General features: G+C 49.4%; 3 protein-coding genes across 10 annotated transcripts in view; all 3 read right to left on the bottom strand.

Annotated features, from left to right (window-relative positions):
- Positions 1 to 6,241, bottom strand: part of DLG3 (discs large MAGUK scaffold protein 3) — a 64,705-nt gene extending 58,464 nt beyond the window's left edge. Inside the window, exons 1-3 of one of the 2 annotated variants that reach the window (XM_049704593.1) lie at positions 5,781 to 6,241; positions 4,624 to 4,706; positions 1,335 to 3,360 (exon numbers count right to left, since the gene is read on the bottom strand). In XM_049704593.1, the coding sequence (XP_049560550.1) occupies positions 1,335 to 1,394 (60 nt within the window). In that variant the 5' untranslated portion in view covers positions 1,395 to 3,360; positions 4,624 to 4,706; positions 5,781 to 6,241. The remainder of the gene's footprint in view (positions 1 to 1,334; positions 3,361 to 4,623; positions 4,707 to 5,780) is intronic. The other variant, XM_049704594.1, reaches the window with a different exon arrangement.
- A 716-nt stretch (positions 6,242 to 6,957) lies between these two features.
- GDPD2 (glycerophosphodiester phosphodiesterase domain containing 2) lies at positions 6,958 to 16,812 on the bottom strand. Of its 5 annotated transcripts, none has more exons than XM_004275776.3 (16): positions 16,556 to 16,812; positions 14,842 to 14,955; positions 14,456 to 14,559; positions 14,082 to 14,175; positions 13,865 to 13,924; positions 13,536 to 13,634; positions 13,260 to 13,353; positions 12,969 to 13,114; positions 12,768 to 12,850; positions 12,515 to 12,665; positions 10,319 to 10,540; positions 9,963 to 10,111; positions 8,256 to 8,403; positions 8,007 to 8,089; positions 7,726 to 7,754; positions 7,002 to 7,644 (listed from the first exon to the last, which is right to left on the bottom strand). In XM_004275776.3, the coding sequence occupies exons 2-16, from the start codon at positions 14,944 to 14,946 to the stop codon at positions 7,592 to 7,594; spliced, it is 1,620 nt and encodes a 539-aa protein (XP_004275824.1). In that variant the 5' UTR covers positions 14,947 to 14,955; positions 16,556 to 16,812; the 3' UTR covers positions 7,002 to 7,591. The 5 variants fall into 5 exon arrangements, 4 of the variants coding, with proteins under 4 accessions (XP_004275824.1, XP_033294997.1, XP_033294998.1 ...); XM_033439106.2 differs by having other exon boundaries at positions 14,393 to 14,559; positions 16,556 to 16,699; XR_004486489.2 differs by lacking the exon at positions 8,256 to 8,403 and having other exon boundaries at positions 6,958 to 7,644; positions 14,393 to 14,559; positions 16,556 to 16,699.
- Positions 16,813 to 18,746: 1,934 nt separating this feature from the next.
- The window catches only part of KIF4A (kinesin family member 4A), a 127,906-nt gene continuing 119,761 nt past the window's right edge, over positions 18,747 to 26,891 (bottom strand). For 2 of the 3 annotated variants that reach the window (XM_004275779.4, XM_033439109.2), the window contains exons 29-31: positions 21,571 to 21,687; positions 19,831 to 19,953; positions 18,747 to 19,547 (exon numbers count right to left, since the gene is read on the bottom strand). In XM_004275779.4, the coding sequence (XP_004275827.1) occupies positions 19,344 to 19,547; positions 19,831 to 19,953; positions 21,571 to 21,687 (444 nt within the window). In that variant the 3' untranslated portion in view covers positions 18,747 to 19,343. The remainder of the gene's footprint in view (positions 19,548 to 19,830; positions 19,954 to 21,570; positions 21,688 to 26,891) is intronic. The other variant, XM_049704577.1, reaches the window with a different exon arrangement.

Here is a 26,891-nt window from a genome sequence, read left to right as displayed (position 1 = left end):
TGCATTTTAACATGAGAATTTTCAAACATACAGAAAAATTGAAAGAATTTTACAGGGAACAAACATCCAATTGCCACCTAGATTCTCATTAACATTTTACTATACTTGCTTTATCACATGTATATCCTCCACATATCCTCTCCAACTTTTTTAAAAATGACAATTTGCAAACATACAGAAATGTTGAAAGAATAGTACAAGGGACACCTATATATCTTCCTCATAGAGCCAACAACTGGCAATGTCTTGTTATATTTGCTTTATCGATCTATCTACAATTTCTTCTGAACCGTTCAAATGTATGTTATAGATTTCATTACACTCCTCCCCTAAATATTTCAGCATTCATCTTGTGGGAATAAAGACATTCTCCCACATAACCACAATATGATTATGACATCTAAGAAAATTAACAATAATTTCATATCATCTAATATCGTCTAATGTCCAGTCTATATTCAAATTTCTCCAAACTTGCCTTTTATCTTTTTTTTTTAACATCTTTATTGGGGTATAATTGCTTTACAATGGTGTGTTAGTTTCTGCTTTATAACAAAGTGAATCAGTTATATATATACATATGTTCCCATATTTCTTCCCTCTTGCGTCTCCCTCCCTCCCACCCTCCCTATCCCACCCCTCCAGGCGGTCACAAAGCACCGAGCTGATCTCCCTGTGCTATGCGGCTGCTTCCCACTAGCTATCTACCTTATGTTTGGTAGTGTATATATGTCCATGCCTCTCTCTCGCTTTGTCACAGCTCACCCTTCCCCCTCCCCGCCTTTTATCTTTTTTAACATCAGAACCTAATCAAGGCTGTCACATTGCATTCGTGTCTTTAGCCACTAGAACAGCCCCAATCTTAAAAGAAAACCTTTTTATTTTGAGATAATTATAGATTTACAAGGAAGTTGCAGAGATAGCACAGAGAGGGCCCGTGTACCCTTCACCCAGTTTTCCTCAATGATTGCATCTTACATAATTATAGTACAATATCAAAACCAGGAAATTGACATTGGTATAGTGTGTGTATAGTTCTATACCATTTTACCACATGCAGAGATTTCTGTAACAACCACTGCAATCAAAATACAAAACTATTTCATCACCACAAAGACCTACTGGTGTCATCATTTTAAAAGGTTGAGGAAAGTGTAAAAAAATTACCTCCCTTTAGGTCTCTTTACCATGTCTCATTTATAGTACGGTTGTCTTAAATATTTCCTCTACATATACTGAGCTTCACATCAGATGATGTTTTACTTATTGCTTCAACCATCAAACATTATTTAGACAACTCAAGAGAAGAAGGAAAGTCTGTTGTACGTACTTACGTTTTTACTCATTCTATTCTTTCTTCCTTCCCGATGTTCCAAGATTTCTTCTTTTATCATTTCCTTTCTGTTTTGAGGACTGCCTTTAACCACTCTTTTAGGGTGGGTCTGCTGGTGTCATGGTCTCATAGCTTTCCTTTTTCTGAGGATATCTTGATTTCTCCCTCATTTCTGAAGGATATTTTCACTAGATATAGCATCCAGGCTTGGCAGTTCTTTTAACACTTGAAATATGTTGTTGCCACTTCCTTCTGGCCACCATGGTTTCTGGTGAGAAATCGCTGATACTTGAATTGTTTTTCCCCTGTTGGTAAAGTGGTGTTTCTCTCTTACTGCTTTCAAGATTTTCTCTTCGTCTCGTTTTTAAAAGTTTGATTATAATGTGTCTTGGCATGGATTTGACTTTATCCTGTGTTGCGGGTTTGTTCAGCTTCTTGAATCTGTAGGTTTGTGTCTTTTGCCAGATTTGGAGGATTTTCAGCCATCATTTCTTGAGGACTTTTTCGCCCCCACCCTTTCTCTTCTCCTTCTGGGACTCCGATGACATGAATGTTAGGTCTTTTGTTATAGTCCCACATGTCTCTGAGGCTCTGTTCATGTTTTTGTTTTTAGTCAAGTCACCTAGTCAAGTCTGTCCTTTTCTCCTTCTTTTAGCATCTTCCTATGTTTGTTTTATATATCACATACAGAGTTTTAGCTGTCCTTAGTGGGAGAAATAGGGAGAAGCATGTCTACTCCACTTGGGTCCAGAACTAGAAGTCTCCCATCTTTATTTTTTTTAAATTAATGACACTGGCTTTTTGAAAAGTACAACTCAGTTGTTTTGTAGAATATCCTACTTCTGGATTTGTCTGTTGTTGTTGTTTTTCCCCTCGTGGTGTCATTTATCTTGTTCCTCTATACCCTGTACTTACTGTAAACTGGAAATTAGAATAGAGGCAATCTTAAATAGGCTGGTCAAGGTAGGCCTCACTGAGAAAGTGACATTTGAACAAAGACTTGAGGGAGGTGAGGAAGGGAGCCATGCAGAAGAGTATACCTAGCAAGGGAAGAGCCAGTGCAAAGGTCATGGGTAAGAAGTGCATCTGGCTTGTTCGAGAAACAGCAAGGAGGACCAAGCAGCTGGAGCAGAGTGAGAGGGAGAACGTACTAGGAGATACGATCAGAGATTTAGTAGGAGACCAGATTGTATAGGGCCTGTAGACCATTGAAGGATTTTGGCTTTACTCTGAGAGAGATGGGGAGCCATTGGAGAGTTTTTGTGCTGAGAACTGACATGATCTGACTTGTGTTTAGCAGGATCACTCTGGCTTCCGTGTGGAGAATAGGCCACAGGGGACAAGGGTGAAGCAGTGAGACCAGTCAGGAGGCTACTGAGGTGATGCCAGAGAGATGTGAGTGATGGTGGTTTGGACCAGGGTGGTAGCACTGGAGGTGATAAGAAGTGATTGGATTCTGGATGTATTTCGAAGAGAGAGTCAACAGGATTTGCTGACAGATTGAATATGAGGTATGGTTCCAAGGTTTTTTGGCCACAGCAACTGGAAAGGTGAAACTGCCATCGACTGAGATGAGGACTGCTTTAGGGGAGGGGTCATTTGGGCGAAAAAGATCAGGTGTCCAGATTTGGACATGTTGAGTTTGAGATGTCTATCAGACAACCAAGTGGCAATGAATAGTAAACAGACCCTGTCGCCAAGATGCTCAAAGTTAGAGAAATGGACATATAGAAGCATTTCATTACAATAACTGTGAAAAGTGCTATTTCAGAGGGGTATACAAAAAAGCAAGTTATCAACTCTACTTGTGGGTGGCGAGGGGCTTACGAAAAGTTTCATAAGAGATGATATTTTTAGTTTGCTCCTGAAGGGTGACTAGGTGTTCATTAGGTAGAGAAAAGAGAGGAGTGTCTTGTTTCCTGTATTCTTAGACCCTGGCACACAGTGGTTGCTCAGCCACACCCAAGCCAGTCACTAGTTGTGTGACCTTGGCCGTTACTTTACTTCTTGAGCTTCAGTTTCTTTATCTGTGAAATGGAAATCATCATAGGGTTTTTGTGAGGATTAAATGTAAAACATTTAGCACATTACCTTGTAACAGTGGGTTAGGGTTAATTATTATTGTTGAATGAACAAATGAATGAATATCTTCCTTCATGACCAAGTCTAGGCTAGGCTGGTAACTCAGGACCTTAAAGTCTTTTATATGCTCAGCAGTTTGCCAATACTATAGAGTGCTAGACTCTTTTCCTACATCCTAAAAGTAGCTCAGGAAAAACAAAAAACAAAAAACACCCTATAGCCTGGGCCTCTGAACTGCTCTGATTGAGGAATAAACATTGCTAAGCCTGGAGTGAATGGAGAGGGTCAAACTGCCTTCCCCACACCCCGTCCCTATTTGACTGCTCTCTCTCTCTCCTCTCTCCCTCTCTCTCTCTGTCTCTCTCTGTCTCTCTCTGTCTCTCTCTGTCTCTGTCTCTCTCTCTCTCACACACACACACACACACACACACACACACAAACACACACAAACACACACACATTTTCATTTTTAATGAATATGAGTTACATCCCTTTACATTCATAGTGAGCTTCTCCCCACTCTACAGGCTCTCTGATGCTCAGACTGGACTTGGTTGGCAAGTCAGCAACCTTGAGATGCTTTGACACTTGGAATCCCCTCCCAACTGCTAGAGTTCCAGCCTGAGGCCCCAGGGAGACAGGCGCCCCCTACAGGTCGAAAACAGCCCACGCCCCTGCAGGCGGTTGTGGTTGCTAGGCAACCGGGAGGCCCGCATAGAGACTGAAGCCACAGAGGAGCCTGAGAAGGGATTTGGGAGAAGGGGACTGTTTCTCACTCCTATCCACCGTTTCTCCAGCACCCTCCCTCAGCAAACTGATGGGGTTAGGGCAGTGCGGCCCGCTGCTGTCTGATAATCTGGGCTCATTCTTGAAAGTACAGCTTCACTGGGTGACCCCAATCTTTTTGTGTGGAGAAATAATCACCCTTGCCCCAAAGCCCTCGGGTTTCACCTGGGAGCCAGAGACTGGGATTGCTGAAAGCAGGAAGTTTCTGGTTTGTGAGTAAGGGGCATTGCTGTGGGTGTGCATCCTTGGTGGATGGGAATTCTAGCACATTGGGCGTGGGTAGGAATAATTTTGGTGATTAGTCTACTAAGGTATCAAGATTTCCCCACCTTTCCCAAGGTATGGATTAGGGAACTCCTACTTTCGCCCATTAAAATAAAAAGGCCCCATAGGAACGACAATATATAAAGGATCATTCATACCTTGGTGGAGACAAGTTTCTCAGTGGCTTTCCTGAATTAGATTTCTCTATGGAGTAGGGAGAGATCCTGAGGTCTGTTGACCCCTGTGAGTAGGGACAGAGCCCAACAAGAGGGAAAGAAACAAAAAGAAGAATGGCAGGGTAGGAACACAGAATTCGGCAGCTTCCTAGTACTGTGTCTGGTTTGGGGCTAGCAAATCCTGTCAGCTCTGTGCCCTCTCTGTTAGGACCATGCTGAAGTATTCCGTCCTTAGGACCACCTTTGGGGACCAGAAATCCACAGCTTTTCCTCCTAGTAACCTAGCATTCTGGCCCAGGAGTAGGTCCAAGCAGGCCGAAGCCGTGGGCACAATAATCCCTCCACTTGGGACTCATCTCTTCACAATCAGTACAGCAGGAGCTTCATTGTGGCAGAGCCCCAAGCCATGGCAAGCTTAGGGGAGAGCTGTACCCGGAGTCTCATCGTGGGCTTTCCCTCAAGAGTTCCAAGGTAGAGATACCAGGCTGAGGTACTGGCAGCCAGAGAGGTCCTGGTCCAGCCACCGCCCCAGTCCACAACATCTCCACAGCCGCACGATGGCAGGGGGAGGCTCCTTGCTCCCTGTGTTCTAAACTGAACTGGGTCGGGGCTGTGCCTTAGCTCTATTAATAGCCCCCTAGCCCAGCCTGCTAGCCCCAAACCCGGATGCCAGAAGCTGTGAGTCAGCAGCTAAAAATAACGAGAGCAACTGCACCCAAACCCCAATGAGCAGCGCCCCTTGGCCCTCCACCCTCAAGTTTTTGTTAATCTCAGCCTCCAGTCCAGGACCTTACAGAGGTTAAGTGCGCCATAGCTGTCCAGTCCTCCTGGGAAGAGAGGAAGGATGGACGGTGGCAGGCTCAGGGCTGAGTGCTCAAGGCTAGGGACTAGGGGCAAGGGCTTGGGGCATTCCGGCAGAGAGTCTAGACTCTGAGGCTAGAGGACTGCAGCTGAGAGCCTGGGAGCTGAGAGGTGGAGGCTGCGGGGGTTGGAAACCCTGGATGTGGTCAGGGTCAGGTCGGAATGGGAGGGGAGGAAGAGGCTGCGGGGCTGCGAGGCTGAGCGACTGGGAGGGGACAGAAAAGTAGGGATGGGGGTGGGGGGGAGGTCCATGCTGAGAGGTGAGAGCCCGGCAGTACCTGGGCGCCCCAGAGCTGAGGCCGGCAGTCGGTCTGAGGGGCGGGATCGGGAACAGGGAAAACTACGGAAATGCAGCTTGAAAAGGTAGTGTGTGGAAGAGGCGGTCCAAGGCGGCGTGGACCCCCGAGAAGACTGGGACCAGGCAGCAGCCGCGGCGTGGGCTCCCGGCGCTCCTCCCACCTCCCAGCCCGTCGCACGCCGATGCCCCCGCCCACCCCGCCTGCTGCAGGCCAGGTATGTTGGCGTGGACGGCGGCCTGTGTGTCTATGTGCATGTGTGTGCCTGGCGAGGGCGGGGTGGCGAGAAGGGAAGGGGCGGGGTCTGGGAGGAGGAGGGGGCGGGAACACAAATTCAAATTAGCTTCGGTCCATCCCGAGACCGGAAGTGGCCGTGGGGCCCCCTGGGAGTTGTAGTTCCAGGGCCTGCCCTGCAACCGAGGAGGGTCTTGTCCCTAGGTGCCAGTGCCGCCCCCGGTCCCAGGCTGGCGAGAGAGAAGGAATTGAGAACCGAACCTCCCGACCTCGTCAGACCCTTAGTTCGATTTCCCTTCGTGTGGAGCCATGAACCGGGGTGAATGTGGGTGCGGTGGGGACTGAAGAGTCAGCCAGAGCCCCCTCCTGTCCTTGTGTTTGCCTTAGCCCCTCCCGCACTTCTACCAGACTGCTTATCCTAGGCCAGCTCCGCGCTGGTCATCTTAACTGTTTATCCCAGGGGCTCACGAGCAGCAAACATACCGGGGACCTTGCTCCTCGAGGGGAAGGTGGGCCCGGCAACCTGACCCTGCACGCAGCCCAGAGAAGCGAAAACTTGTGGAAATCGGACCATGCCCTCGGGATACGGAGTCAAGGACACAGGTCCCCAATGGGCACAAGAAACAGGTAGCATTCAGCAAATACGTCACGGGTGACGACGGCGCGGCCCTCCTCTTGGGGCAGGTGACCACAAGGTGGAGCTACAGCGCAACTCTGCACAGCGCGCCTGGGCCACCCGGAACGCTCCCTGTGGCGGCTGCTCTCCTGCTTCCCAGTTGCAGCCCTTCATTGCCCCAGGTGGACCTCTTGCCACCTCCAACCCACGATTCTCCCCATGATGACCCCTGAATGTCATGTCACATGCAACCCTAGATGGAAGGTGCATCCTCCACCCAGCCCCAGCGCTGAAAAGATTAGACTGTGCCAAATGGGCATTCAATTCACTGAATAACCGATTAACGGACAAGATTCAGGAACGAATGTGTCTTGAGGAAAAGACTGTGCACAGCAAAAAGCCACCTGTAGGCACAGAATTACATGGCTAGATGGGCTCTTTGGCCCCCAGCCTCTAGGCAGGAAATTAGATAAATTGCATATGTCAGGGGAGACAGTGAATGAAGCCAGGTCAATATCTCCATCATCTTATAGTTCTCCAGGAAAGGCCGTTTTGTCATCTCCTTCAGTCTGTTCCAAGCTGTCCCGTCCCTGACACCCTGTGCCTTCTACACAAGAACACGTGAACACAGATCAGAAACATTCTCTTGGCAATCTCCTTGTCTCTTCCTCTGTTCTAGTTTCATTTGGGGAGAAACTTCTGGTGACTCAGTGTCTTCCTAACCACTTCAGGTCAAAATCCCAAGGGGAACAGATTCCATGGAAGCTTGGGGCATGCCACCATCTGGGCAGAGGGCCCTCATAGTTCAAAACCTCCTATTGGCAAAGTTCACCCCACGCCAACCCCACCAACATTCCACCTCGGCCATTCTCTCTTCCTCCTTGCTGTTGGCCAATGCAGACAGGCCTCGGACTTTGGCTGGTGGGGGTCCAGGACAGGGCGTTTACTCCATTATGAAAGCGTTGATCCTGGTCAGCAGCACTGCTGTTTCTAAGCCTGGGGAGAGGGGCATATAGGGAATGAGCAAGGGGAAGGCTAGAGGAGGAGAAAAATGAAGTGAGGGGAGAAAGTTCTTACCGGCTCTCTCTCTCTTCTTAGCACATCTCCTATAGGGAGAAAAGCTTCTCATTATGAGTTCAGCCAGCTTCAAGCACGACCTTTTGACCCCGAGTTCCCCCAGACTGCCTTTCCCAAAAGGTTCAAGCCAATTGGATATATAAGGAAGGGTCTAAGAATCTCCGAGGAACCAAACAGACCAAACCCCAAGCCCCAGGCAGCATTTATGAATCTGAATCAGCCCTATCACCAGGACCCTAGGGAGAATAAAGACCCAGAAAGCTGGGGCACAAAACACTCACCGTTGGAGGAGGAAGGTCCACAAAAGCAGCAGGATGGAGACACAATTGGTAATGATCCACATCAGTAGGTAGGTTTGAGGGGACTATGGGAATAGAAAAAAGCCCCTGTCAGTGGCCAGAGCGACCCATATACAGACACAGGTAGTATATGAGAGGAGGAGGGGCAATAAGTAAGGAAGAGAGGGATAGGGTTAAGGAGAAGCAGGGATGGGAAAAGAGGAGGAGGGGTGACAGTCCCAGAGCCCTTACAATAAGCCAGACAGGGTAACGCATCTGCTGCAGCAGCTGGCAGTCATTGGTGGTGACCGAATCCACCCCTGCACACCAGAGTAGGGAGAAGAGCCAGGGCTTGTTCACTACAAATAGGTTCACCGAGACATTATCTTGGTGCAGTGCTCTGTGGAGGAGGGGAAGAAATAGGGAACATCCAGAATCATGGCGTTCCAGGCATGGGAGGGAGACAGCCCCTCTCTGTGCTTGAATCTCCAGTGTCACTTCCCCAGAGCCATCAGTTCTGCCTTTGCATAGCAGCCCCTGACCAACTCTGTCTCCTGGTGGATTCCACCTACGGGTCTTAGCTTTGCTGTCTGGGGCCACACAAATGTGTCTCTCCTCTTTGTCTCGTGACATCCCTTCAGAGGTCTGAGGGGCAGTGACCACATTCCCCTCTTCTCCAGGCCCAACAGCCCCAGTCACTTCAACTGGGGCTGGGGACCTGGCTTATCATTCCCTTCCTCATAAAAACCTCTCTAATCTGAACTTACTCCAATTTACCTATGTTCCTTTTGAAGTTTGGAGCCTGCATCTGAAGGTGATATCCCAGGTAGGCTGGGACCAGCCTCGAGGAGAGCAAAACTCCTCCTGCCTTCTGGGCACTATGCCCATGTGAAGGCAGCCCAGGGTCAGGCTAGTTTTTGGCAGTGTCATTCATTATTCACAGTGTTCAATCAAAGCCCTGGTCTTTTTCACACATGCTCCTGCTAATGCCAGTGTCTCCCTCCCTTGTTTTTGTGCAGTTGAGCTTCTTTTGGACCCCAAATATAGGTCTTTGCATGTATCTCTGTTGCATTTCATCCTGGTACATTTGGCCCGTCATCCTGGAGTGCTTAGACCTTTCAGGGCCTCCATTTTCCCATCAGTGTTTTCATTACCAATTCATGCCTTTTGGAAACATGATCAGCAGTCGATGTTGACCAGGACAAGACTAAGGGGAGGGCCAAATCTGATATCGTGTCTCCTGCCATGGTGACAACTTGGGGAAAGTTCCTTGAAATACTTAATATGATAACTGGGCTATCTTTCAGTCCACATTTTTCTCTATCTGACCACAAGGATATTATAAGAGACCTTGTCAACTGCATGTTTGTAAGTCTATCATGTTTCCTGGCTGGGTCAGCTTCTGGGGCCCAGCTCACATCTGGGACTCTCGCCTCTCTCCCCTGGATCCATTCTCTCTTGCACCAATCTCTTTGGTGTAGAATGAAAGCTAAAATCCTTCTGGTGGCCTACAAGGTCCTACCCAATTTGGCCCCTGCCTACCTCTCCAGCCTTGCCTTCCCCTCGCTCACAAGGCTGCTGTTCCTGTTCTTCTGCAGCTCTTCCCATTGTCCTCTCTTTGTGACCTGTCAGGTCTCAGCCCAGACACCACCTCTTTAACCACTCTTCCTACTGTGACCCTCCCTAGCCCCTCTCTCCCAATCTCTACTACATCTTCCCAATTTTTTTGTCTTCAGATCACTTATCACTATCCAATATGCATATGTTTTGTGCAGTGGTTTGTTGTCTGTCTGTCTCACCCCCAAAGCCTGCAATAAACAGTGCCTGACACATAGCAGGTGTTCAATAAATATGTGTTGTATGAGTGAATGAATGAATGGCCTTTGCCTTCCCAGGCTCGGCTCTTACCCACCATTAAGCCTCGTGTGATCCCCTCAGCTCCTTTCCTCTGGCACTCACTTGATATCCAACAGTGGCAGGTCTTGATAGGGGAGGTTGAGAAACTGGGGCCTCTCAGTGCTGTGGCCTCCCAGATGTCCATATATCTGGCGCATTTGGGGGGCCCGTTGTTGGACATAAGCCCGATCTTCATCCGGTAGCCAGAGGACCTGTGGTTCAGGGTGGATGGGCATGAAGCTGGCAAAGGCCTAGGGATTCCGGGGGTGGGGACAGGGGCAGAGAGGTCTGACTGCGGATGGGCTGTATGAGCTGGGGTGGGGCCCTGGGGCGGGGGGAAGCCTCAGCATTATCATCATGGCCTAGGGAAGGCAGGGGAGAGGGGCACTAGGGAGCACTTGGGGTCCTGGCAACATCACCATGGCTTGGGGCACCCCTGAACTCAGCACAGTCTCCAGTGTCTGGTTCACGAAAGTGTCATGGTATGTATGGTTTCGTGGGGGGCGGCGCAGGTCAAACATGACAGAAAGGTTGTGGGCTTCAGCTTCTTTCAGTAGTTCTTTCAGGGCTGGCACTGTCTGATTCTCAGCGTCTTTCCGATCAGGGCCTGACAGCTGCTTAGCCCCCCAGAAGGGTCGCCTCTATAAGAAGAAGAAAATTGTTTCAAGACCAGAAGAAGCCTCCAGGCCATCCTCCCATCCTCATTATCTTCACTCATTACCCCCACTTGGTGTACAGCTTCGGCCCACTGCTGAGCCAGGGTTTTTCCTTTCTCCAAATTGTGGCCTTTTTTAGACCCTCTAATACCTTACTCTGGCCCCAACCTCCTATCCTCCCGGTCTCCTAACTTCCTCACTCTCACTACACTTGCCCTTGGGTCTCACGGAGACCTCTGGGATCTTGACCCCTTGGTTTCCTCCCAATCCATCAGCCCCTTTCTGGCCACACCTACCTCCCCTACCCATGGTCCATCCGCAGCTTGAACTACTTTTCCACAGCCCCGTCAACTCCTTTCCTGCCCCACAAATCCCAAACTCATTGAATTCTGCAATTGTCCGCCCCCTCCACCCCTAGAATCGGGGGGCAGAGCACACCACGTAGGCTGTTGGCACTGTAGTCCTATTTTTTTTTTTTTTTTTGGCAGTACGCGGGCCCCTCACTGTTGTGGCCTCTCCTGTTGCAGAGCACAGGCTCCAGACGCGCAGGCTCAGCAGCCATGGCTCACGGGCCCAGCCGCACCGCGGCATGTGGGATCCTCCCGGACTGGGGCACGAACCCGTGTCCCCTGCATCGGCAGGCGGACTCCCAACCACTGCGCCACCAGGGAAGCCCTGTAGTCCTATTTTTTGCTCTCAGTGCCACTTAGCCATCCTTTTACTTTTTCTTGATTTGTCCCCTCTCCCATTCCTCCTGGTGGCTGTTCCAAACCTCTGTCACTCTCCTCTCCTCCCCTTGAAATCAACAGATGACCTTACCTCCTAGTCACTGGCATGGAGAAAGTGAGCTATTAACACTTATTAAATGTTTACTATGTGCCAGGCAGCATTAGAAGCACTTATGTGTATTAATTTATTTAGTCCTCCCGATAATCCTACAAGGTAGGTACTGTTATTATTCCCATTTTATAGTTGAGGAAAATGAAGCACAGAGACCCTAAGGAATGTTGCCTAGGCTCACACAGCTAGGAAGTGGTGAAGCCAAGATTCAAACTCAGACGTCCTTTACTCTTAAGCGCTCAGATATGTCTTAATCCCTCAGAATATGTATCCAACTGACGGGTTGGATTACGGGAGATTTTTCAATTTTAGGTTATTTCTCTGAAATTTTACTTTTTAAAAATTTTTTTTATAAGGAACTTGTATTACTTTGGTAATCAAGAAAAGAAAAACTAAACAAATTAATTATTCTTTTAAATAATTTCCATCACCTGCAGGATTGAAGTCCACACTTCTAGGCCTGGCATTCAAAGCCCCCGGAGACCAAGCCTCTGCTCCCCCGGCCCCCGGCCAGTCTCATCTCCCACGACTCCCATGCATTTTTGTCTCCCACTTCCACTGAGCCACTTTTTCATTGTTTTTTTTTTTTTTTTTTGGCCTTGCCGCGCGGCTTGCAGGATCTTAGTTCCTCAACCAGGAATCGAACCCGAGCCCAGGCAGTGAAAGCGCCAAATCCTAACCACTGGATCGCCAGGGAATTCCCACTGAGCCACTTTTTGTTCCCTGGAAAGGTTTCTTCATATTTCTGGGCTTTACACACACTCTTCCCTCTGACCAGAATTCCCGTTCCCTGCCTTGTCCATCTTAAAAACTACCCTCACTTCATATGCTGCTCAGGCATCCTCTCCTGTGAAACCACTCCTGATCCTCTCCTGTGCTCCCCCTGCCCAACAGTGACCTCTCTGTCCTCTCTACCCAGTAAAGACCTTGCTCTTGCTGGAGGTTTCATATTCTGATAGCCTGTTGCCTAGGTGCTTTCCTTACTAGGAGGGAATGACCTGAGTGCAGAGATTGTATACCTGTCGCCCAACACGGGGCTCAGCAGACGATTATCAATGAATGAACTCCACCCCCGAGTGCCCCTGCCCATGGATGCCTCTTCCAGAAGGCTGTCCTCACCTGTAGGAACCAGGCCCCGGCATTGAGTCTCTTCAGCTCAGTCCAGGAGAAGTTGCTACTGTGGCTGTTGACTCGGTGTGGGAACACAGTGGCCACATCTGTGGTCCTGGTCAGGCGCTCATCATGCATGAGGAAGGGGATCCCGTTGGAGCTGAAGGCACAAGGGGAGTCAGAGGGCCAAACTCTGGGGCATCATTTCCGGAGCGTCCCTGCTGTGTCCCTGGGTTCGGGAGGGGACCCCGGCTTCCCTCACCTGACCATCACATCGGTCTCAAACACAACAGCTCCACATTCAGCTGTCTTCCGCAGGGACATCAGGGTGTTCTCGGGGGCCAGCTGGGAAAGGTGAGGAGGTGGCAGGGAAGGGTGAGAGCCTGGGAACCCACAGGCCTGGTCACAGCAGCCTAGAGGAGCAGACCCTCCCTGCCCTGCCAGCATTCTGCCCAGCACTCACCATGGGGGCCCCTCGGTGTCCCATCAGCTCAGGCTTGGGGGGTAAGTCTTTGGATTCCATGATACAGGCTGAGGAGATGAATAGGGGCACCAGGTAGATGGCCAGGGCAACTCCAAAAAATAGGAGAAGTAGCAGAATCTTGGGACCTGTGGGGAGTGGGGGACAGGCTATAGAGAAAGGACAGTGGTGGGCCCTGGGGACAGAAAGCAGAGTGCAGGTGCAGGGAACGGAGCAGCAGGAGGCAGAAGCATTGATGGCCAGTGAGGGTGTGTGAGAGGGTAGAGTTGGCACCTCTTTGGTGGATACGGTAGAAGGTATCAGCCACAGGCCAGGCCAGGAGAGTGATGCCAGCAACTGCTCCAATATGAAGGAATGGGGCTGTGGCCTGTGGACAAGAGCTGTTGAGGAGGGCTCTTCTCCCTAGAAGCCCTCCCCTTCTCCCCCTAGGACCTGACTTTTGAAGTTGAGAGCTACCTGGAGTCTCGGGGCACCAGGGAGCAAGCTGTGTCCTGGGGTTGGCCACAGGCGAAGGTTTCCCCCGCTAAGCCCTGGATACCAGCCACTCACCTGCAGTGACAGACGTAAGCTATGCCACTCCTGCCGCCATTGGACCTCCAGTCCCACAAGGCCAGCGGCCACAAGAAGTATAATGAGGAGCAGCAGCACCTGGGGGACCAGGGATCTTCATGTCAACCTGGGCTTGTGGCTGCCTGGGTTGCCCCTCACTCTATGAAAACAGGACCATTCTCTTCTCCTGACTCAACCACTGTCCTTCTTTCACTCAGCACATATTTACTGGGCTTCAGGTCCTGAGCTCGTGCCCAGGGATAGAAGAACTGGCTAAGTACCGGGCCCAGTGTACCCCTCTCCCGCTTGCTCCCATATGCCCACTCTACCTTGTGGGTGGTGTGCAGGCACAGAGGCTGGCCACAGAGCCGCAGGAACAGGGCCAGGAGCTGGGGGCAGAGGTGGTGGGTCATGAGGTGCCAAGAGAAGGGCTTCCCAGGCTGACACCTCCCTCCTCCCCTCCCCTCAGTGGCCAGGGTGAGAACGACAGGGTAGAGCTGAGCGGGAAGGAAGGGCTAAGGTTAGACCAGCTGCTCCGGGACCCACCAAGAGCAGGGATGCGTATGTGACCAGTAGAGAGATGACCAGCAGGAATGCCGGGGACCAGTCCATCCAGTGTCCCCAGTGCTGGAACAGGAATCTATGGGAGGGGAGAGGGAGGTGTCCGAGTGGGGGAAGGGCAGCGATAGTAGCCTGAGGGGAGCTGGGCTGGGTGGCTCTAGGATGGGGGCTAGAAGGGAATGAGGGGAAGCCCTTCAGGGGGTCAGGGGCTCCACGGACTAGGGAGACTTCACGGAGGGGTTTTCAAGGAGGCTGGGTAGGGGGCAAGCCAGGCAGGGCTGGGGATGACCGAGCACCCTGGAGTCCCGAGGTGGGGAGTAGGTTGACATGTCTGCTGAGGAAGGGGGTCTGTGACACACTCATTGAAGTTGTGCAGGTCATTGAGAAGGATGAGCACGACGTACAGCCAGCCCAGGGAGAGGAGAAAGGTGAGGAAGAGCAGGCCAAACCAGATGCATTCGCACTGCAAAGGGGCAGGAGAGAAGCTCACAGCCCATCCCCACTTCAGCTCAGAGTCCCCAACAGAGGGCAGCTCAAGGGGGCTTCCTGCCAGGCATGGGGGTGCTCCGCTTTTGCAGGTAGTTCTTTCCATGTTTGAGGGGATTTTCCTCCTGGGGAGAGAAAGCCCCTTCCTTCCCTATCCCCTCCCCTCCGCTGTCTCTGAACACACCTGGCCTTCTTATCCCCTCCGAGTGGCCTCTGCCTTGGACTTCTGCCCCCCAACCCCACCCCATCCGTACTTCACCTGGTTGGTTTGTGTCCTGTCTTTGGGGCATTTCTTCCAGTGGCAGCTATACAGGCAGTGGAGGCAGTGGGCCCAGACCGAGCAGCAGCCGGGAGACTCACCCATGGTGAGGGCCTGGGGGAAGGGACACTTGGCTATCAGGGACCCTGGCAGAAGGCAGATCCCAGCCTCCCTCCCAGTATATGTGAGGAGCCCCGGGAGGAGCAGAGGCCTGGGACGCTGCTCAGCAACGGAGGTCACAGGGCAGGCCCCAAGTGCCAGATTGGATGAGGAGGTGAGCAAAGGGGACAGTTTCCGGGGTCTTTCTTTCCCTTTCATCTGCATATGTGGAAAGTCAGTGGGACACCCAGAGGTCTAGCCTCCTGGCAGGATATACACCCACTCTCTCCATCTCCTCCCCTTTCAACAGCATCCCTATCTGGGGATGGAGAGGTTGCCTGTGGTAGGGACTCAGGAGAAACTTCCCTGGGGGTGGGGCAAACACGGTTTAGCAAGTTGAGGCAGATCTGGCCAAACTTCAGGCGGCCCCGTGTTGAGGCTTCCACCATAGAAGCCAGGAGTAACCTGAAGGAGAGGCACCAGGACTGACCTGGGGCTGAGGGAGGCCTGGCTAGTGGCTATTTGGTCAGTTGCTATGGATACAGAGATTGCACACATTACAAAGCTCTGAACTGAAAGATTCTCTGTCTCCACCTCCCAGGGGCAAGGGGGCACTACCAATAAGAGGAAATCTTGAGGAGAACAGGTTGCCTGGGTCACTCCCTACCTTCTGAAGGAAACTTTTTCCTGCCCGCACACACCTGGAACGTCTAAGCCCTCTCACCCCAGTCCTGTCGTTTCTTGCCCAGTCATCCCCCAACCTCAGCCAGGAACCCAGTCCCCGCCTTTTCCTTCTCAGGGGCCCCACCCTCTGAGGACACTTTGGTGAAAGTACAACAAATACAGGGCAAAGGTGTGTATGGGGCCTGTGGTTGTCTTTGGACCTTGTGCTTTGAGGTCAAGCTGAGTCCAAGCTGGCTTACTGATCCCCAGACTAGGCTGGGTGTGTGATTTTGATTCTACATGAGAAGGTGTGGGATTTGTGTCAGCATTTGTATGTGCATGCGCACTAGTGGCTGTCAGTAAAATGGGTTTCTAGGTGATTTGGAGTATGTAAAGGAGCCCCTGGATACACCCAAAGTGGGTGTGGTCTGAGGAACATGACCCCTTGCCTTGTCATCTGGGCTCCCCTGAAGCTGTGGAGTCTTTAGGGGTTGCACAGTGGCTGAAAGGAGGGTGTGGCCGCTCCTGAAACAGCCCTTCTTACCCTCTGCTTGCCTTGGGAAAGGAGGGTTGGGGTAGGAATGGAAGTTAGGGGGCTGAAGCTGGGGGGAGGGAAACCTCTCCCCACCCTGACACCCCTCCCAGGAAAAAGCCAACCCAGAGGGCGGTCCCCTGCCTCTTCCCATGCTGGGACCGAGTGGTTGTAGCCTGCCTCGGGCTCCAGCCGTACCTCGGGTACTGCCTCTGCACCCCGGACACTGCCGTCCAGGGTCCCACCTCCCTCCAGAAGCTGTCTGTAGGATAGGGTCAGGATCTGAGCAGCCAGAAAACTCCAGTCAGGGGAGCTGACCAGGGGTGCTGCTCAATCCCTGGGCCCAATCCCTGCCGGCAGGAGCCGGTCTCGGCCCTGCCACTCCCGCCTGTGGCCCCCAGCCTTCCCGAGCCCTCACACCTTTTCTCAGCAGCAGGTCCGCTCTGCTCTCTGCCCTCTGCTGTGCACTGCACTGTTTCCCAGGTCCTCTCCGAGTTGTCAGCCTCCTCCCTCTTCCAGGCTCAGCCCCCACCAGTCAAACAGGTGGCACTGTTGCCACCTACAGGAGGCTGTGCGGGTCCTCTCCCAAGGCCTGCAGCTGCTCTGTTGCCTGTGGTGTCCGTGCCTGGTCGGGCGGGAAGATGGGAGGGGGGAAGGGGGAGGGCGAGCAGATCTGCTTCTTTACTCGCTGTCGGTCAGGGGGCTTGGGGTGAGGAATTCCTTTGTGCAGCTTTCCCCATCCCTCTGTCCCTCCTCCTGTTCTCTTAGTCACTGCTGGGGCTTTGTCCCGGCTCAGGGAGGCGAGGGCTGAGGGCTGAGGGCGCGGGTGGGCGGGAAGCTGGGGGGAGGTGACCACACAACTTTGCAACTTGGCAGTGAGGAGAAGGGGCCCAGCCAGCCCCCTGGAAGGGGGTGTGTATGTGTGCGAGGAAGTCTAGCATCCAGTCTCAAGCTCCCTGGGAGGATAGCCTTAATTCATCAGCCTCCCTTCCCTCTTGGGATCTTGCTTCTGCTTCTGCAAGGTGCATCTAGAAGGGAACTCAGAATTGCATGCCACTTCTTGTTTCACCCAGTTTCTGGACCAGGGGTCTCCGTGGGCCTTATGGGGCCTGGGTGGTACTAGCAGCCCTTCCCTTTCCCCCCTCACCCCAGAAAGGAGATGCTCATTCAAGATGTGCTGAGATTTGCATCTTTTTCACTGCTTTGACCCCAAGGCATCTACCGTCTCTTTCCAAGAATCATTTGAGGAGTGTATAGTGGTATGGTCACTGGCTTTTGGAAGATGAATACACATAAAAGACACTTTTACCACACCATCAGCAGGGGAGGGATGGCCAGCAGGCCGTAGAGTCAGCTCAGTGCTAAAGCACAGGGCTCTGGGTGGGCCAGGGACTGGGGGCTGGCTTGATTGACCTTCCCTCTCAACCTTTTGGCTGAGGCAGTGGCTCGATGCCTGGGGGCTAGTGCAGTGTTGGTGGGAAAGAATGTCTTCTCTGGGAATAAGTTCATTTACCCCTCCCCCCAAACGCACTGGATTTGGAACAGTGAGAAGGAAGACCTGCTCTCTTAGGCCAAGAGCCTGCCCCCTCCTTCTCTGCCTTCCCATTGTATCCAGAGGCTCTAGTTGGCAATGGCAAAGGCTCCCTTGCTCCCTCGGCATTAAAATGCAAAGAGAAGCAAGGCTGCTTGCTGGCAGGAGGCCAGAAAGGGCTGCAGGGTCACCTAGTCCCGAAGGCTTCGCTCTAGGAAGGTTGTCCTTCAGTTTCCTTTGCTTGGACTCTGTTGGATTTTGGAGGAGTCTTGGCTTTCATGTGCTAAATTCTGGGGTGTACTTTGGGAGATTTGTTTGGGGCAGGGGGCTGGGATTCAGAATGCATGGATATGACGCTCAGGGCTTGTGAACTCCTGAGAAGGCTGCAGGGCCAGGGCTGGCTCCCTTTTTGCCTTAAGCAGAGATGAAGAACCCAGATGCAGAGTGAGGAGTAAGCTGTGCCCATCCTCTTCCCTTTCAAAGGAGGAAGCAGGGTGTAAGTGTAGTCCTGTCCGGGGTCTGGGCAGCAGTACGATCCCATGCCCAGGTGACTCCAAATCAGGCCGCAGGCTGTCAGTAATGGTCATCACTGCCGATCTAGAGCCAGCTAAGAACTTTTGGTGTCAGACCTGGGTTCAAGTCCTACTAGCTCGATTACTCGTTAACTTTGTGACTTTAGTGAAGTGACTTAACATCTTTGTATCTCAGTTTTCTCATCTGCAAAATGAGACCTATTCACCTTGAACTTTTTTGTGAGGAGCAAATAAAATTGTGGCAAGCACATGGAGATGCTTGGTAAATATGGTCCCTTCCTCCTAAATCTGGAGGTCAGGCAGCCTCTACAGTGAAGGTCAGGCCACTGGCCTTGCTAGCATTATTCTAACCTCCTGAGATAACAGAGCAACATGAAGACACATGACTTGCTGCTCCATACTCCCCTCAGGGGATGAGGGCTGCTACAAGGCAGTGGGGCTTGGGCACTTGCACTGACTTTCCTTAATAGCGTTCCCAGGGGCGGAGGAACACAGGTTGAAATTGTATTTCTCCCGCTAGCACAGAAGACTCTTTCCAAACAGCAGATGGGCTAAGATTTATTTATTTACTTAACATTAACATTTAAAAAGATTTCATTTACCTCAGCAACTTGAAAGACAATTGATTGTACTATTAAAACACTTGAAATTTAGAGACAAGAAAGATCCCAGCGCCATTCTGGAGGTGGCGTGAAGATCTGTGCCGGGCCTCCAACCTAGGCTAGGCTCTGCCATGAAACTGAGATAACCTAAAGATAAGACAGCCTTGGTCTCATTCCCACTGGGACACAGCCCTAACTGCTCATGAGTAAGAGACAGCTAGATTGTACTGAGGACTGGTTCCTCATGAGTCATCAGGAAGGTCAGTTGGTTCTGTCTTCAGCAGGTAGCTTAGCACCCTTCTGGAGAGGAGAGTAGTCGTCAGGGGCTCTGGACACGAAGTTGCCAACATCCAACAAAGGTTCCCTCCGGACACGAAGTTGCCAACATCCAACAAAGGTTCCCTCTTTTTCAGTAACGTGCTGTTCCTTTTTTCAACAGCAAGAAACCTGAAATCAAGAGGAATCATGAAAAAAAACCCCTTCTGGCTGCAACCTGAAGGCATCTCCCAAGCCAGACCGGGGCAGATATGATGAGTCCAACTTCAGTGGGCCTCTTCTTCAATGGGGGAGCAGCCAGAGAAGAAGCTGGTATTGCTGGCCAGAGCTCGTTTCTTTTTCTTCCCTGGAGCTTTATTTTCTTGGGATTCTGTTGCTACATGTTTTGACTCTGGGAGGCCAAGGGAGGAGGCACCTGGAGCCGTGTTGTTTAATAGCACCTGCTCCACATCACACATGTCTTTCAGGATCTAGGAAGGACAGAGACAGCTATATGACTAGATCTGGGGTAGGGACAGAGGCTCAGCGCAGCCTAGCCACTACAAATGTTTAGCACACTCCCAATGGTATGAGGTGACCCCCCAAATAGCTCTGTTGAAAAAACCAGACTCTAGCAGATGCCCGGTTCCCAGTTCCCAGTTCCCAGCAAGCTGATTGTACCTTTACCTCCTTTTCTCCCACAGCTCTCTGTCAGTGCTAATGCTGAGACGGACACTAATACATTTGGAAACACCTGGCTTTTAGGCCACCTACCTTGCTGTTGGGAGTGGCACAGACAGGGTTAAAGAAGCTCAATCCTGGGGTCACCTCTGTGGGATCCTCCAGTTTGAAGGAGCCTTCAGAATCCCGAGTCCGCTCAACAGTGCCCAAGCTATCCTGAGAATCAGACAGGGATATTAGAAATTCAGCTACTAGGATTACACAATCAGTCTGCTCCCCTTCAGCCAGTGAGGTACCAGCTCTGAGGGCCTCATCAGTCAGTGTAAGCAGGTCTTAGGGTGACCCTGCTTGGGGAGGTCATAGTGCTCAAAGGCAGCCTCTGAAGGCAAAAGACTGGGTAGGAGAGTAGCACAGGACACATCATGAGGCATGGTTTAAAACAAGGCTGAGCCTTGGTCATTTCTTTGATTAATCCTCTCCCCTCCCCAATCTATAATATACTTTTTAGCATTTCTACAGAGTGTTGCCTGTATTGGTCTTCCTTTCAGAGAGGAAGCTGAGGCCAAGAGAGAGAAGTTGCTTAGGTAACAAGGCTACTCTGTGGTAGAGCTTGGATTAGAATTATAGCCTGTTGTCATGGAAACTGAACTGGATTAAGAGTCAGGAAGCCTGAGGTCTAATCTTAGCTGCCATGACCAGCTGTATAATATCACACCCAGTCACTTAAGCTTATCTCTGGGCCTTAGTTTCCTTCTCTGTAAAATGGCAGTATTGGACTAGATCAGTGGTTTTCCAACTGAAATTCTAAGAGGAAACTCGATATATAAACAAGTAAAGAGCAAGTTGCTTTGGTTGGCACGGGGTCAAACTGAGCTGGGCCACACTCCTCTGCCTGGAAGCACTTCCATGGAGCCACTATAGGACTCTAGAACCCAAATTGAGAAAAGCATGGACATAGAGAATCCTGAAGGTCCTTCTGCAATGCTACTTCTACAGTTCTTAGCCTGACCTCTAGCTTGCCACTTTAGTCCTCTAATGATTACCTACCTCAGAAGTTTTTTTAATGGACGACCCAGGGCAAAACTGCACCCATATAGATGGTTAAGAAATGCACGGTGAACTAGTCTTGCTAAAATTCCTGTGTATCACACAGAGAGCAGTAGGAATGAGCTTTTGCCGTGGGCACAGGTAGGCATAAGGCAAGTTCGGGCATCTGACCTGCTTGGTGCTGCACTTCTCAGTACACATTTTATTTCCTTGAGTCTGCTATCCCTGGGAGCAATGTAAGAACAATTACAGTTAACTTGGCTCAGAACAGTGAATATCAGAAAGACCAAGTTCCTGTGGGTCTTTTCCTAGAGCCATGGAATAGCTGGTTCCCATGGAGAAGGTCTAAGTAACTAATGTCTCAAGATGTCAGAAGGATTAACTTCCTTCCTGGAAACTGCTACCTCAGCACGTGGCCCTTACAATTCCAGCTAAGCCTCTGGACTAGTTTGATCCTGCGTGGCTGTATGCCTGTAAATGCTTGCTCTACTGTTCCTTGCTTGTGCCTTAGACACTGTACAGAAATTTTACAGCCAAGGCTAGGGGTGGGGAACTGCATATCTGGGAATCTCCTGGGAGAGGCTGTGGCTTCTGAAGGGGTTGTGTGGACAGGTTAGCAGCAAGGAAGAAGGACTGAGAAACGAAATGTCTTTTTCTGGTTGCAGAGGGAAGAAGGGTGGGAAGGGCTGTGCAGGAGACTGGCTTTCAGGAAGGAAGGTAGAAGAAAAGGACAGAAACTGCTGGGAGATCTGAAAGGATGGTGAGGGACGACAGCACCGATCCTACCTTGCCTTGCTGACGGTTCCTACACTTTGTGGGGTCACAGCTGCAGTCCACGCCACAGTCCAACTTCTGTCTCCTGCACCCGCACTGCTTGTTCCCACACCAGCCCTTGCAGGAACACTGCAAAGCAGGTTTGTAGAAAGACACATTACTGAGTCAGAAGACTAGGTTTGAAGTACCTTCCCTTCATTCTCAGGCCATTCTAGAAAAACTGGAAAGTACCATCAACTTTACTAAGCTTCTATCTCAGTCCTCTCTTTAGTGAAACAATGATCACCAAGAACCCCCATAGGTTTTCTAAGAACAAGTCATGCCACACTTTTGGGATAGTATACTTGAAAGATGGATTGGATGGATACCATAATAATGCAGGGCAACTGACAAAGATCCTCATGGTGATTTTATGGCCAAAGTGAAGAACTATGAGATGAATGGGAGTAGAATTAGGCATATTTAAGGACTGAGTATAGTTGCTCAGTATCTTTAGATCTACCCAGCTGTACTTTCATCCAACTCACATTTCTACAGTTTGTTTAGTGTCGGCCTGGGCTTTGTCCTCAGCAGTTTAATCATTCAACATTTTAATAAATCACTGATGATATGAAATAAAATCATTTACATTTGTATAGCACTTTACAGTTTCCGAGTACTTTCATATATAGAAATGCAAAATCTCATTTGAATCTCATAGCCAGTCTACAAGGTAGGCATATTTATCAGCTGTAACAACGACACAAAGCTGGAAGGATGATTAATATGTAAGATAATAGGATCACAATTCAAAAATATTTTGACTGGCTGGAATTATGGGCTGGAAGCAGACAGAAAAGTTATAACAGGGATAAATGTAAGTCTGGCACTAAGTTCCCCCAAATCAGCCATATAAATGTAATGTTGGGTGGGGGAGATCTGGCTTAAAAGTAGTTTGGTGCAGGGAATCCCCTGTCGGTCCAGTGGTTAGGACTCGGAGCTTGCACTGCCGATGGCCCAAGGGCCCAGGTTCAATCCCTGGTTGGGGAACTAAGATCCCACAAGCAAGAATGGAGTCCGCCTTTCCACAGAGCTGGAACTCCTGGCTTGGGGTATCTTCCCTCCGCCGTCACTGAACTGCCCCAGAGCCTGAGCGGAGGGCGGCCTCACTGAGGCTGCCGGCTCTGGAGGGGCCCCAGCAGCCAAAGCCGCGACAGTCCCGGGGACCACGGGCCGGATCACTCATCCTGGGGTAAGCCAGCTGCCATGTCATGAGGACACTCAAGCAGCCCTAAGGAGAGATCCATGTGGCAAGGAACTGAGGCCTCCTACCTACAGCCACATGACCGTGTGGATGACAGGCTCTTGGTGCTCCAGCCAGGCATCAGGGCTGTGCCTCCGAGGTGGGAGAGCCAAGTTCAGGACACTGCTCCACAAGAGGCCTCCCAGCTCCACGTAATACCAAACGGCGAAAATCTCCCAGAGATCTCCATCTAAATGCCAAGACCCAGCTCCACTCAACGACCAGCAAGATACAGTGCTGGACACCCTATGCCAAACAACTAGCAAGACAGGAACACAACCCCATCCATTAGCAGAGAGGCTGCCTAAAATCATAAAAAGGCCACAGACATGCCAAAACACACCACCAGATGTGGACCTGCCTACCAGAAAGACAAGATTCAGCCTCATCCACCAGAACACAAGCACTAGTTGCCTCCACCAGGAAGCCTACACAACCCACTGGACTAACCTTAGCCACTGGGGACAGACACCAAAAACAACGGGAACTACGAACATGCAGCCTGCGAAAAGGAGACCCCAAACACAGTAAGTTAAGCAAAATGAGAAGACAGGGAGACACACAGCAGATGAAGGAGCAAGGCAAAAACCCACCAGACCTAACAAATAAAGAGGAAATAGGCAGTCTACCTGAAAAAGAATTCAGAATAATGATAGTAAAGATGATCCAAAATCTTGGAAATAGAATGGAGAAAATACAAGAAACATTTAACAAGGAGTGAGAAGAACTAAAGAACAAACAAATAGTGATGAGCAACACAATAAATAAAATTAAAAATTCTCTAGAAGGGATCAATAGCAGAATAACTGAGGGAGAAGAACGGATAAGTGACCTGGAAGATAAAATAGTGGAAATAACTACTGCAGAGCAGAATAAAGAAAAAAGAATGAAAAGAATTGAGGATGGTCTCAGAGACCTTTGGGACAACATTAAATGCACCAACATTCGAATTATAGGGGTCCCAGAAGAAGAAAAGAAAAAGAAAGGGACTGAGAAAATATTTCAAGAGATTATAGTTGAAAACTTCCCTAATATGGGAAAGGAAATAGTTAATCAAGTCCAGGAAGCACAGAGAGTCCCATACAGGATAAATCCAAGGAGAAACACGCCAAGACACATATTAATCAAACTGTCAAAAATTAAATACAGGGCTTCCCTGGTGGTGCAGTGGTTAAGAATCCACCTGCCAATGCAGGGGACATGGGTTCTAGCCCTGTTCTGGGAAGATCCCACATGCCGCTGAGCAACTAAGCCTGTGCGCCACAACTACAGAACCTGCGCTCTAGAGCCCGTGAGCCACAACTACTGAGCCCACGTGCTACAACTACTGAAGCCTGCGTGCCTAGAGCCCATGCTCCACAGCAAGAGAAGCCACCACAACGAGAGGCCTGTGTACTGCAACGAAGAGTAGCTCCTGCTTGCCATAACTAGAGAAAGCCCACTCACAGCAATGAAGACCTAACGCAGCCAAAATAAATAAAAAAATAAATTAATAAACAGTACTTCTTTAAAAAAAAAGAAAATAAAATTAATTACAAAGAAAAAATATATTAAAAATATTAAAAGCAGCAAGGGAAAAACAACAAAAAACACAAAGGGATTCTCCATAAGGTTAACAGATGATCTTTCAGCAGAAACTCTGCAAGCCAGAAGAGACTGGCAGGACATATTTAAACTGATGAAGGAGAAAAACCTACAACCAAGATTACTCTACCCAGCAAGGATCTCATTCAGATTTGACGGATAAATTAAAACCTTTACAGACAAGCAAAAGCTAAGAGAATTCAGCACCACCAAAACAGCTTTACAACAAATGCTAAAGGAACTTCTCTAGGCAGGAAACACAAGAGAAGGAAAAGACCTACAATAACAAACCCAAAACAATTAAGAAAATGGTAATAGGAACATACATATCGATAACTACCTTAAATGCAAATGGATTAAATGCTCCAACCAAAAGACATACACTGGCTGAATGGATACAAAAACAAGACCCATATATATGCTGTCTACAAGAGACCCACTTCCGACCTAGGGACACATACAGACTGAAAGTGAGGGGATGGAAAAAGATATTCGATGAAAATGGAAACCAAAAGAAAGCTGGAGTAGCAATTCTCCTATCAGACAAAATAGACTTTAAAATAAAGACTATTAGAAGAGACAAAGAAGGACACTACCTAATGATCAAGGGATCGATCCAAGAAGAAAATATAACAATTATAAATACTAATGCACCCAACATAGGAGCACCTCAATACATAAGGCAAATACTAACAGCCATAAAAGGGGAAATCGACAGTAACACATTCATAGTAGGGGACTTTAACACCCCACTTTCACCAATGGACAGATCATCCAAAATGAAAATAAATAAGGAAACACAAGCTTTAAATGATACATTAAACAAGATGGACTTAATTGATATTTATAGGACATTCCATCCAAAAACAACAGAATACACATTCTTCTCAAGGGCTCATGGAACATTCTCCAGGACAGATCACATCTTGGGTCACAAATCAAGCCCTGGTAAATTTAAGAAAATTGAAATTGTATCAAGTATCTTTTCTGACCACAATGCTATGAGACTGGATATCAATTACAGGAAAACATCTGTAAAAAATACAAACACATGGAGGCTAAACAATACACTACTTAATAACCAAGAGATCACTGAAGAAATCAGAGGAAATAAAAAAATATGTAGAGGGCTTCCCTGGTGGCGCAGTGGTTGAGAATCTGCCTGCTAATGCAGGCGACACAGGTTTGAGCCCTGGTCTGGGAAGATCCCACATGCCATGGAGCAACTAGGCCCGTAAGCCACAACTACTGAGCCTGCACGTCTGGAGCCTGTGCCCCACAACAAGAGAGGCCACAATAGTGAGAGGCCTGCGCGCCGCGATGAAGAGTGGCCCCCGCTTACCACAACTAGAGAAAGCCCTCGCACAGAAACGAAGATCCAACACAGCCAAAAATAAATAAATAAACAGAAACAAAACAACAAAAAAGATACACATAACTGAATATAATACATTCTTTTAAAAAAATACGTAGAAACAAATGACAATGAAAACACGACAACCCAAAACCTATGGGATGCAGCAAAAGCAGTTCTAAGAGGGAAGTTTATAGCAATACAATCCTACCTTAAGAAACAGGAAACATCTCGAATAAACAACCTAACCTTACATATAAAGCAATTAGAGAAAGAAGAACAAAACAACCCCAAATTTAGCAGAAGGAAAGAAATTATAAAGATCAGATCAGAAATAGATGAAAAAGAAATGAAGGAAATGATAGCAAAGATTAATAAAACTAAAAGCTGGTTCTTTGAGAAGATAAACAAAACTGATAAACCATTAGCCAGACTCATCAAGAAAAAAAGGGAGAAGACTCAAATCAATAGAAATAGAAATGAAAAAGGAGAAGTAACAACGAACACTGCAGAAATACAAAAGATCATGAGAGATTACTACAAGCAACTATACGCCAATAAAATGGACAACCTGGAAGAAATGGATAAATTCTTAGAAATGCACAACGTGCCAAGACTGAATCAGGAAGAAATAGAAAATAAGAACAGACCAATCACAAGCACTGAAATTGAAACTGTGATTAAAAATCTCCCAACAGGGCTTCCCTGGTGGCGCAGTGTTTAAGAGTCCGCCTGCCGATGCAGGGGACGCGGGTTCGTGCCCCGGTCCAGGAGGATCCCACGTGCTGCGGAGCGGCTGGGTCCGTGAGCCGTGGCCGCTGGGCCTGCGCGTCCGGAGCCTGTGCTCCGCAGCGGGAGAGGCCACAGCGGTGAGAGGCCCGCGTACCGCACAAAAAACAAAAACAAAAAAACAAAACAAAACAAAACAAAATCTCCCAACAAACAAAAGCCCAGGACCAGACGGCTTCACAGGCGAATTCTATCAAACATTTAGAGAAGAGCTAACACCTATCCTTCTTAAACTCTTCCAAAATATAGCAGAGGGAGGAACACTCCCAAACTCATTCTACGAGGCCACCATCACCTTGATACCAAAACCAGACAAGGATGTCA

The sequence above is a fragment of the Orcinus orca genome, chromosome X (genome assembly GCF_937001465.1).
Source record: "Orcinus orca chromosome X, mOrcOrc1.1, whole genome shotgun sequence".
NCBI classification, from domain to species: Eukaryota; Metazoa; Chordata; class Mammalia; order Artiodactyla; family Delphinidae; genus Orcinus; species Orcinus orca.
Note: the sequence above shows the minus strand (reverse complement) of the source record. Positions and strands in the feature narration are given on the sequence as shown.